Source organism: Sorghum bicolor, chromosome 1 (genome assembly GCF_000003195.3).
Source record: "Sorghum bicolor cultivar BTx623 chromosome 1, Sorghum_bicolor_NCBIv3, whole genome shotgun sequence".
Taxonomy (NCBI): Eukaryota; Viridiplantae; Streptophyta; class Magnoliopsida; order Poales; family Poaceae; genus Sorghum; species Sorghum bicolor.
This window is the reverse complement of record NC_012870.2, coordinates 27,359,637-27,371,112: the sequence shown is the minus strand read 5'-3', so window position 1 is coordinate 27,371,112 and position 11,476 is coordinate 27,359,637. Positions and strand designations below refer to the sequence as shown.

The window sequence follows — 11,476 nt, the reverse complement described above, 5'->3', positions numbered from 1 at the left end:
AATTTTGAAGATGTTAGGCGTCAAGCAGTGGTCGGGTCTTTTATTATGATGTTTAACAAGTCATCAAGCATCATGGTCGCAAGAAGGGGGCTGTGCCCCCTTGTGCTCACCGATCACCGCTGACAGAGAGTTGCGTGGACGTATTTGTAGCTTAGGTCGTTTCACGTCGCTTTAGTTGTCACTTTGTTATTTCCATTTGTATATACTCCCTTCATCTTAAAATAACGGTCGTTCTCGTTTTCCGAAAAATAACTTTAACTAAATATATTAATAATTATTAATATTTATGGTACATAATTATTATCATTGGAAAGATCTTTAAATCTAGTTTTTTTAACAAATTTATTTAGAGATACAAATTTTACATATATTTTTTATAAATCTAGTTAAACTTGCGACACATTTTAGGAGTACTTAGCTGCGCGTGGTTGCAGATTGTTTGCCTCCGAGTAAGATGAGATTCTACCGCAAGGATTGTGTAGGTCACCCCTTCCGGTCAATGATATTGTTAAGTTCAGACTTGCTAGAATCATGGATCATTGTTGGATGCAATTCTCTCTTCTCTTAATAAAAGCAGAAAAAAAGGATTGAAATGAATATATGGCATTAGAGTTATAAGCCCAAATGGTCCCATCACTATCATTAGTGTAAATGATGCTCTCAGCTATCTGGATAGGGCCCTGCCACATATTCATCAGACCCTGAGACAATACCCTACTTTCTTAAAAGTAACTATGAGCTGCTCTGCATCCCAACAATCTGCTATAGTACCTCTTTTCATTTGGCTGATAAGCCATGACAGTGAGAGAAAAACACTGCTGAATGGTTGGCGGATTCGGCTGATAAGCTCAAGCGAAAGCTAAGCTACCCAAACCAGTTATCTTCCCAAAAGCGCTGCTTCCTATCATTACCAGAAGAATATCTCCAATCTATGTGCACGGTGCAGTTTTTCAAAACACTCGTGGAGTGTTTTGTTTGTCCATTCCTCAAATTTAATAGAATGACCACATTTCTCGTACTGGTACTAATTTTTTTTAGATAATGGATAACAATCTGGCCTCTACATCTAAGTATGTACACAGCCCAAAATTACAGAAACTTGGATCAAGTGAAAAAGAGGAAGCCATAGTCTTATAAAACGACCATAACGCTATTTCAAACAATATAAATGTTTCCATCCTTTATTGGATAGCTCTAACGCAATGACTTCTAATTTCTTGCTCATCATCGAGAGCGCGTCCTTGGCTTGCTCTTCATGCTGCAATTGGGCCCAAAAGCATAACCAGTACGCTCCTCTGAAAATGACCTGCATAATAGAGTTAGATTTTATTCTATTAAAAACAACATCATTACAACATCTCCAAATAGCCTAGCAGCCACCCCTACCCAAATCAAATTTCTAATCTTTTTATTCTGATTAGATAGCCAATTACCAAACATGTGGCTGATTGATCTAGGTTGAGTCAGATTAGTAGCATAAAAGATAAACCTCCAAATCATTTTGGCAAGAGGACAGTCTAGGAATAAATGTTGAATAGATTCATTCCCATTACAGCAGATACACTTCTGACTCCCTTTCCAATTTTTTCTGGCTAGGTTGTCTTTGGTAAGGACGACACCCCTTTGCAGGAACCAAAGAAAATTTTTTATTTTTAAGGTACTTTTATCTTCCAGATCTTTCTATGACGAAAAGGTATATTTGTATCTATAAGATGGAGATACAGGGATCGCACAGAGAATAAACCTGATCTGGTTAAACTCCATCTAAAATAATCTGATTCATCCACCAGTTCGACATGAAAGATATTTGCTACTAAACTAAGTCATTCTGTAAGTTTATTATCCACCAGAGCCCTCCTAAAAGAAATGTTCAATGGGCTAGTGCTCATAACCTTTGAGACTGTAGCGTGAGGATCTCTCACTATATTATATAAAGATGGATAGCGAATTTTCAGAGGCTTATCACCTATCCATGTATCATCCCAAAATCTAGTTGTGGTTCATCCTTAATATCGAAAGAACCCTTTGCCAACACCTCCTCTTTGATGCGCATTAGGCCTCTCCAAAAATGAGAGTCATTGGCTTAGCCGTGACCTGGGATAGATTTTTAGAACTTAGGTATTTATTCTTTAAAAGAGATTGCCATATACCTTCTGTATTCAACAGATTAACCAGCCATTTTGTTAGGAGGCATTTATTTTGGTGATAATGGATCAACATATTATGTTCTACAAATCAAACAAAAAACTAAAGAGTGAAATGAAAATGATGACCACCAAACACCCCTGGATATCGTCAGTGATGACAGCATAGCAGATTTTTGAAGAACAGTATAAGAGCGGTTTGTGGAGCAGAGTGATGAACTGTTCCATGGTACACGCCTACAGCTCAACTGTTGCATAAAACACCCGACTGTCTTGCTCCTACCACTGTTCCAGATAGATAGTACCTTGTGCGGTTGGCCTCCTGATTCGGAAAATCCGGTTCGTAAATTCACATATTTGATAATTTCCCCCCGGGAAATTAGCATCTCGCAAGATAAAGACCCTTCCTATCATGCATCCCAAGTGTTACCTGGAGACGAAAAGCATCACTGTTGTTGAAATTTCTTTGGTGTCTCATTGGCAGATCATGGACAGGAAACGGCCATCGTTGCCCTTTTCTTTTTCCCTGACGACGAACAGCAACGGTTTCCTTGTCGCCTTCGCAGCAGGGTCACTGTCGGAGTCATGCTGCACAACAGTTTCAAATTTAGTTGTTAGCATGAGTGTCAGGGAGGATGGATCATGTCAAAGGCAGCAGCTACCGTCTCATTTTCAATTTTGGATCATCAAACGTTGCTAAATTAATTAAAGAAACATATATATGGCCATCGGTGCTCCAGCAGAACAAACTTCACTGCAGGCTGCAGGCCTGCAGCCTCCTCATCTCCTCCCTGTTGCCGTTGCAGTTATTCCATCATGCAGACAAAATTGGCAATTAGGTTTATTTCTCCGTTGAATTGAATTATTATGATAATAATAGTAGTAGTTTTCGTACATGAACAGTTGGTGAAATTCATGTGTCCATATAATTTTTATCTTCATTTTTATTTTGGTGATGTGTACTGTGATGTCTATATAAGTGCGCCTATTCACAACATCTCCTTTGGCCACACCATTTTCTTCATCCTTGTATGTACTGGTGTGTGTTGGCTGCACTTGCACTGCACCATGGAGATGGGGCGATCGGGAAATGGTGGCGGCAAGGTGGTCAGCTTCGACGACGCCATCAGCGGGAGGCGCTGGAACGGCAGCTCCCTGTCGTCGTACCTTGACATGGGCCGGAACGCCGACGTTGGCCGCGCGGCGCCGCGGCCGTTGCCGGCGCATGCCATGGCGAGCCGGCGGCGCACGTACGCTGACGGCGAGCTTGACGTGTTCTCCGCCGAGCGCTACTTCAGAGGCGCAATGGACGACGACGGGGACGACCGCAAGGAAGGTTTTGGTGTCACCTTCCCCGCGGGAGCGGTGCAGGTGCAGCAGCCGTTGGTGGAGACGGCCGCTGCGAGGCCAGCAGCGGAGGCCGTGGTAATGGCTAAGCCGTCTTCGACGCGCGCGTCGACGGCGAGCTTCACCGCGAGCTCGGCGGCGTCCAGCGCCAACAGCCAGACGGCGCTCTTCCGGGGCGGGCTCCGTCGACGGCGCAGTCCCCCCCGCGACAAAAAGTGCTGCGTCCAGGTCGGCGTGCTCATGCGCACGTGCTCCGGGAAGCGGTCGGTGCGCGTGGACGACGGCTGCGCGGCCAAGGAAATAGCTCCCGACGCCGCAGAGCCGGCGGCGGCGACCGGGATCGACTGGTACAGAGAGCTGAGGATGCACAAGGCCGCCCTCGGACTCTCTGGGGATGGCAACAGTCATGGCCTGGTGGCCGCCGGTCTCCCGCCAAGCTTCAATCTTGGGACGGCGAAAGTGGCGGCCATCGGGAGGGAGGTGACGACAGGGGAGGAGAAGGAAGCTGCTGCCGAGCTCACCTTCCCAAGTTCTATGAGGAGGAGAAGCAACTTTACCCTGGTGGCTCCGGTCAGAGCCAACGTGCCGGCGGCGAGCGGCGGCCGCGTCGGCGATCCCGGCGGAGCAGGTAAAGTTGGCCGTGGCGGTGTCGGTGGCGCGCATCACCTCCACGACAACGACGACGACGACGACGACGCCGGGAGCGAGTCGAGCTCCGACCTGTTCGAGATCAAGAGCCTGATGATCGGCGACTGCCCCTACGAGCCGAGCGAGGCGAGCATCCAGTGGAGCGTGGTGACCGCGGACGCGTCGGAGCGCGGCGACCGCGTCCCCGCCAGATGGGTCGGCGGCGGCGGCGCGAGAGGTCCTCCTGTCGCTGGAAGGCAGCTGCGGGGGCACCGGCCGGCCGGGATTCTGGCGGGGTGCGCCAGCCACAGGGCCGTGGACGTGTCGACGGCGACAACGACGACAAAGGCCGTGCCAAATGCGGTGGCGGCGACGCAGCAGCGGCGCAGTGAAGGATTTCAGAAGGCACCACGGAGCGGCGCCTGACGATTCTTTATTTTGTAGTCGCCTTCTTGTGCTTGTGTACACTCGTATTCATTCATGCCATTGTAACTACTATCTTTGGACGGTGTCAGATGAGAGATTTTAATGTACGTAGCACACAACAGCATATGGATATGTTGCTTTGCATTGCATGCGCCGTTGGGGTCCTAGCTGTTTGAATCTGCAAGAGCATCTCATAAATTTCACTCTCAGTTTTTCTATATCTCTTGCACACTCTAGAGAACCATTTTCGTTTTTTATATTTGGCTAGCAAAAAATCTAGAATAGAAGATGACCTATATTTAGATTAATTAATTTCTTGTGCCAACGTACGAGTAGGTTAAAATATGTACATAAACCTTTTCCCCTTACTTAACTGAGCGGCAGAGCTTCTACATTTTTTTATTAAAAAATAAGAGTAGATTAAAAAGGGTTACTAACTTACTATTGTATATGATATCTTGTAGCATCAATGCTTGATTAGTAGACGACAGGAACGTCTCAGGTGTGCTTTGCACACGCAGACGTAGCTACCACCGGAGATATGGGTGCAGAAACAGAAATAAGCGCCTTTACTAGGCTGGGGGTGCTTGATGATGTTGCTGTTTCTCTCCCTACAAATAATTGAATTAAACACCCATGACCTGAGACCCATATATACACATGTTAGAGACGAACAATTCTAAACTTAATTAGGCTGATGGAGCAAGCTTTGAGACTCATCTGACAGTGTATATAAAACTCTTGTTTAGATATAATTAAGATGGAGATGAAGCTTGATGCCTGTCCTTCCATCTCAATCTACATCCAACGTTGTAAATCCGTCCATGGTCTCTTAGGCCGTGTTTAGTTGATGAAGTGAAAATTTTCGCGACACTGTAGCATTTTCGTTTGTTTGTGGTAATTATTGTCCAACCATGGATTAACTAGGCTCAAAAGATTCGTCTCGTCAATTCCGACCAAACTGTGTAATTAGTTTTTATTTTCATCTATATTTAATACTTGATGCATGCGTTTAAAGATTCGATGTGACGGGAAATCTTGAAAAGTTTTGAGTTTTTTGATGGAAGTAAACAAGGCTTAAATTATTTGGGAACTCGTACCCACAATGACAAACAGTTTTTTTTTAAAAAAAAACAAAGCTAGCATATATAGCACGGCCGTACGTGGGCCCTGTCGTTATGTGTTGCTGGCAGGCCGTTGCCATCGCTGTTTGTCTGTCCATGATCAGCTGTGCTTTGCTTGCCTGGCCGGCTGGCCCTGAATATCCACGGCCGACGGCGACGCTACTGGACCCGTATTGCACGCCTCGCCATGAGAAGAAGAATATTCACGTTTCTGGAACATAGATATTTCCACAACGTAGAACTGCTAAGCTCAAGAGCCTCCAAGAGAGAGCCAAGAAGAGCCGTGCATGCATGTCCCAAGCCTACTAGACACTGATGAAGAGAGAGAGAGATCACAACTTCAACTTGTGTTGGGCAGGGGAGGGCTCCCGGCCTGTACTTTTCCGTCCAACATCACAGGTAGTCAGGTACTACTAGTATTTATTCAAGAGGCATGAAGGATGAAAATTACGTTCTTACTATCCAACAATCTGCTACTGTGCTGCGTACTCACTCACCGCGAAATGTGTGTGCCAGATCCCTCCCGTTACTGTAGCGCATTACGACTTTTGCAACAAGTTCAGCTCATCTGTTCGACCATTTGTTCAGGCAGGCGCATCACCGCGTTGCTGTCCAACAGCTCTTCGTCAGTGTCTCAATTTTTCACCATATTTGCACCCACATAGAAAAATCCTACGCACCCACAAGGCAAACGCACCCCCCTCATATTTGCTCTAGCTCCGCGACTGGTCAGTGTCTAACTTCAACAGGCTAGCTGTGCATCCACTACCAACCGGTTCTACACTTGTACCCACATCATAAAAGGGTTCCTTTCAGGTACTTCTTTTTTTTTAAAAAAAAGTTTAGCGGCACAACTTCTTGTATAAAATCTGCATACTGGTCCGTGGCTGAATTTCATCCAGAAATCAGCAGCACTGCACACCTGCAGCAGGCAGCTTCACCGCTGCATTCAGGGGAGAAAAACCTGCAACTGCAACGGGACGCCACATTTTCTTCATGTATAAACGTTTGTGCACTTTTATCAGATTGAAAAAAAAACAGGACATGCAAAATAATATCTGCATGTATTTCAGCCCAGTGCTCGAGTTCGTTACAAGCTTCTCACAGCAAAACCTCTCTCATTCTCTACCCCCACCACCCTCAATGAGAAAAAGTGGATACCAATTGAACAAACTTTACAAACTTATATAAATATAAAATGCATCCGCATCCACCAACTTTATTATTATTTATTAGATGGGCTACAAAGGAGGCATGAACCAGGACCTCGGATCAAACTATGCTGAGGCTGGTACTCTTATTGCCATCATCTGGAGGAGCCATGGCCTATCAACGTCTGGATCGATAAAAGTGTGTGCAAGGAACTGCTCTGCTTCAACATCCAGCAATTGTCTACACCAGGTCACCCGGTTCGACGGCTGGGAGCCTGGCCCGGAGCACCTGCAGAAACCAGTGTTAATTAGCAGATACCACTGCAGTCAGTCTATGCTCTACATCATCCATCCCCAATACACTAGATTCACAACAACACAATCATATTACAACCAGAACAACCAAAGAACATAAGTCGATAGTCTTCATGAGGATTGATTGGTGTTAGTGACAAGACAACTATGGAGGTTTAATATCACTAGCTGATAGTTACATGGAATTGTCCAATTATTACCTGTACTCATAAAAGCAAGCAGTTCGCTCATTCTCGGATTTGTCCCAGTTATGCCACCCAGAAGGCTTAATGCATCGATCCATAAAAGTGTATGCAAAGACAACCCTTCCAAAGGGCCCCCATGGCCGACCTAGGAACATATATCCACCATCTCCATTTCCAGTAATAGTACACCTGAAGTGTCAAAACAAAAAGAGCAAAAACTTGCTAAAGAAACATTTTAATAGTTTTTGTAAAACAAACCAAGCAAATAAAGTTTTAAAAATACGAAATATTTGAGTGCCATATTAAACAAACAACATACAACAGACTCACCTCAAGAATACATAGCCAGTAGATTCTGATGTGGACTTCCGGCTATGAGCAGTAATAAATCCTGCTGCTTTGCAATGGATATGGCAATGTTCCATAAGGGCGATAGAGTTACCGAAGATGAAATCACAGTGGCCTTCAATGTAACAGTCTCTTAAGTACTGTTTTCCATAGTGTAAGTATAATGTGTCCTGTTAAAATTTGATTGGAGTCAGAGTTTCCAAATGTTATTGAAAAGTATTGTTGATTCTTATATCCTGGTTGCTGAGGCGATTTCACTAGGAGCTGAAGAGACAGACGTACTTGCCAACCAAGGAACCTGCAGTTGTAGAAAGCGCACCTATCTGCGGTCACCCGGAGTGCAACAGCCTGCCCAGAGCCCTGTATCAATGAGTAGCACGCATCAACTTCCCATCTCACACCAACAGCATGATCATCTGTTTATGCCAGGAGAAGAAGCAAAGAACCAATACCTGGGGAGCTGAATTCTCAAACGTAATATTCTCTGCAATGAAATCCTCCCCCTCAACAATGAACGTACCACAGCCGAATGTTCCTGTTCCTATAACCCTGGATGACTTTATGAGAAAAAAACAGCACAGTTCATCATTATGAGATATAAATAAGAATTATTCAAAATGTTAAGCACATTTAGAGCTGTGATCAGGAGTAAACTCAAGGGGGTGTGGCTACAGAATTGCCTAATCGAATATCCGTTTGTGCTCATAGGATATGAGAATCTTATACACCTCTGTCAAAATTGGTGAAAACAGTTTACGGTTGTCTCTATGCACCAGCTGTATTGTCCATGCTTATAGGCTGATATACGGAAAGGAGGGGAAAGAAACATGCATCTTATCTTATAATAAACCCCCAAAGGCTAAAGGTTTGTATGACTTTGATCAAACTAAACTATGTGACCGAAACTAAGAAAGGTTCATTGCGTGCAACGATCAAAGCCTGAAACACATGTAATTCTTATTAATTACTCAATCCATCCCAAATTATAAGTCGTTTGACTTTTTTGACACCAAGTTTGACCATTCGTCTTATTCAAAAATTTGTGCAAAATTTCACTTTTTTTGTCGTGGCTTGATTTATTAATAAAAGTTCTAAAAATATGACTTAAATTTGACTTTATTTATATAATTTTTTTTTGAATAAGACGAGTGGTCAAACTTGAGATAAAAAAGTCAAACGTCTTATGATTTGGATGGAAGAAGTAGTAACTAAGGTGTATATTGACCAGCTACATCCACATCAGGTCAGGCAACCGCAGTCCTTGGAATGAACCTACTAATCACAGCGACCGACCGTAGCACATGCACACAAGCCTGCCGGGCATTTCGTCGAGCAGGACGCAGGCAGGCGGAGAGAGTGAGGGAGCAGACGCCGCCGCGTACCTGTGAGTGCTTGATGCGCGTGGCGGTGTTGTCCCACGACACGACGGTGGCCTCGGGCGAGGCCCCCGCGATGGTGATGAAGTTCTTGGTCTTGGCGACGTAGACGGGCTCCCTGTAGACCCCCGGCGCGAGGCGGATGACGACGCGCGCCCGGTTGCCCAGCGGCACCGCGTCGACCGCCGCCTGCACCGTGGGAAAGCACTCCCCGTCGCCCTTCCCCGGCGGCGCCACCTTCAGAACCCGCCTCACCACCTGCTGCTGCTGCGCCATGGCAATTTGGCAAGCAATGGGGAACGGGCGGGCGGGCGGATCGGTGGAAGACGACGGCTGCTTCGGCTTGGCGCGCGTGGTTGGTGTAACAGGCAGGCAGGCAGGCAGGTGTTGGAGCCGCGTGGACCAGCGTGGAAAGGAGAAGAGAAAACCGGCGGGGTAGGGCATAAATAGGCGGCCGCCGGTCAGCGGATTTGAATCCACACGGACACGGGACACACACGGCCACGGCAAGACGAAGAAGCTGAAGCTGAGTGACGATGACCGCTTCTCTTGTGTGGGCGGTGGTTGCCGTCAGCCAAACATGGCCATATTAGGCCTTGTTTAGTTCACCTCAAAAACCAAAATCTTTTCAAAAATCCCCGTCACATCGAATCTTACGGCATATGTATGGAGTATTAAATATAGATGAAAATAAAAACTAATTGCACAGTTTACTTGTAAATCACGAGACGAATCTTTTAAGTCTAGTTACTCCATAATCGGATAATGTTTGTCAAATTGAAACGAAAGTGCTATAGTTTCGAAAACCGAAAAATTTTCGAAACTAAACAAGGCCTTAGAAGATTCTTGCAAGGCAGCGGGCAGCCGCGCCGCTAGCAACAGCTATTAGTTCAAACGAACCGTTGACCGCGACTGGCTGACAGATGGGGTCAATGTTTGTGAGGAGACGAGACGATCGAGCATGTCTGGTAGGCGAATTCGCACTGGCTATGATAAATCTCATTTGCAAAGTCAGAATTCTCTTTCACCGTGAGAGGTAACAGTATGTCCCAAATATTACATTCCTACTCAGGCCTTGTTTAGTTCAATACAAAAATCAAAACCTTTCAAGATTCTCTGTCATATCAAATCTTACGACACATACATAGAGCATTCAATATAGATAAAAATAAAAACTAATTGCATAGTTTGTATGTAAATCGCAAGATAAATCTTTTGAGTCTAGTTAATCTATGATTGGACAATAATTGCTAAATAAAAATAAAATTACTATAGTAGCCAAAACCAAAAAAATTTCTGAACTAAACAAGGTCTCATTAGCAAGGGCATGTTGAATTGCAGCCTAACGCAACAACTAACCATCGACCATCTCAAAGAGTTTGATAAAATGACTCTATCAAGCTGGCATTTTTTTGGGGGCACATGAAAAATTAACCTCCAACACTATTTCTCACAAAAAGCTACCAATCTTTACGTGAATGGAAAGTCACGCGACTTCTTCACCTCCCTATCATGTTCTAGCACGAAAGCAAATCGATCTCACGCGTTTTTTCTTCTTCTCAAGTGAAGGCCTCCAATATCCGTGCAAAGTAAAATCGATGGTTTGTATGTGTTAACAATGGTTGTAAGAATCCCAACCTCTCAGGTAAGTGGTTTTGGTGGTTAATGACAACTTTGTATGTATAACTGATGAATGTTTTTGGAGAAACATGTTTTATGTTAGGTCACAACATATGAAGATGTCCCTTAGTGATGATGAAAAGGTGATCAAGGACTCCGTATCGAAATGAAGGTTAAAGATCTCTCAATAAAATTAGGCATCACCGGAAGGGGATCATATTCAAGTACAAAAAAGCTCGACCAAGTGTTCAATGTGTGAGAAACTCAACATGGTGAACAAATGGTCAAGGGAGCTTAATCATATAGCAAGGAATCTAATATAACAAGTTAGACCTCGGTGGAAGTTGGAAGTGAATGGACCCCATTCCATAGTGGATGGTCCAACTGTGATGGCGGAGAACATCGGATAATCTTCGGATGATTTGCTGAAGCTAGAGCTTTTTGCAAAGTTCCAAATACTATATTGATGACAACAGCAAGGATGTTCCAGTAAGAGGCAATGTGATGTCATCGGAGAGTCTTCGCAATGATTAAGTTCAAAATGTTCACCATTAGAGTTTCACTATTGAGCTGAATGGAAAGGATGGTCCAAGCACTTGCGCAAGCACACACATGATGAGCGGACGAAGGAGTGGATCGCCCCCGACCCTTGGTTTCTGAGAACTGGATCTAACCCGTGTGGCGTTTGACATATCCAAAGGACCTTTAACCTGCCAGGCATTTGCTGGACTTTGAGGGTGTTTGGTTGAAGTTGTTAAAGTTTAACAGGTACTATAATATTTTTGTTTTATTTAGCAATTAGTGTCTAATCAT

At 44.7% G+C, this 11,476-nt stretch overlaps 2 protein-coding genes across 2 annotated transcripts; one reads left to right on the top strand and one right to left on the bottom strand.

Annotated features, from left to right (window-relative positions):
• LOC8064931 lies at positions 2,161–4,762 on the top strand. Its single transcript, XM_021454789.1, has one exon. It carries the CDS (start codon positions 3,012–3,014, stop codon positions 4,542–4,544), a length of 1,533 nt encoding a protein of 510 aa, XP_021310464.1. The 5' UTR covers positions 2,161–3,011; the 3' UTR covers positions 4,545–4,762.
• LOC8062269 (pectinesterase 31) lies at positions 6,709–9,612 on the bottom strand. The gene is made up of 6 exons (XM_002464591.2): positions 9,050–9,612; positions 8,120–8,224; positions 7,950–8,027; positions 7,650–7,837; positions 7,335–7,508; positions 6,709–7,108 (listed from the first exon to the last, which is right to left on the bottom strand). The coding sequence occupies exons 1-6, from the start codon at positions 9,485–9,487 to the stop codon at positions 6,946–6,948; spliced, it is 1,146 nt and encodes a 381-aa protein (XP_002464636.1). The 5' UTR covers positions 9,488–9,612; the 3' UTR covers positions 6,709–6,945.

Coding starts and splice junctions, on each gene's coding strand:
- LOC8064931 (XM_021454789.1), top strand. CDS start 3,012: ATGATAATAATAGTAGTAGTTTTCGTACATGAACAGTTGGTGAAATTC.
- LOC8062269 (XM_002464591.2), bottom strand. CDS start 9,487: ATGCCCTACCCCGCCGGTTTTCTCTTCTCCTTTCCACGCTGGTCCACG. Junction 7,838..7,949: donor GCAGGTTCCTTGGTTGGCAA/GTACGTCTGTCT, acceptor AAATTTTAACAG/GACACATTATACTTACACTA. Junction 7,109..7,334: donor GCTTGCTTTTATGAGTACAG/GTAATAATTGGA, acceptor TGGTTTCTGCAG/GTGCTCCGGGCCAGGCTCCC.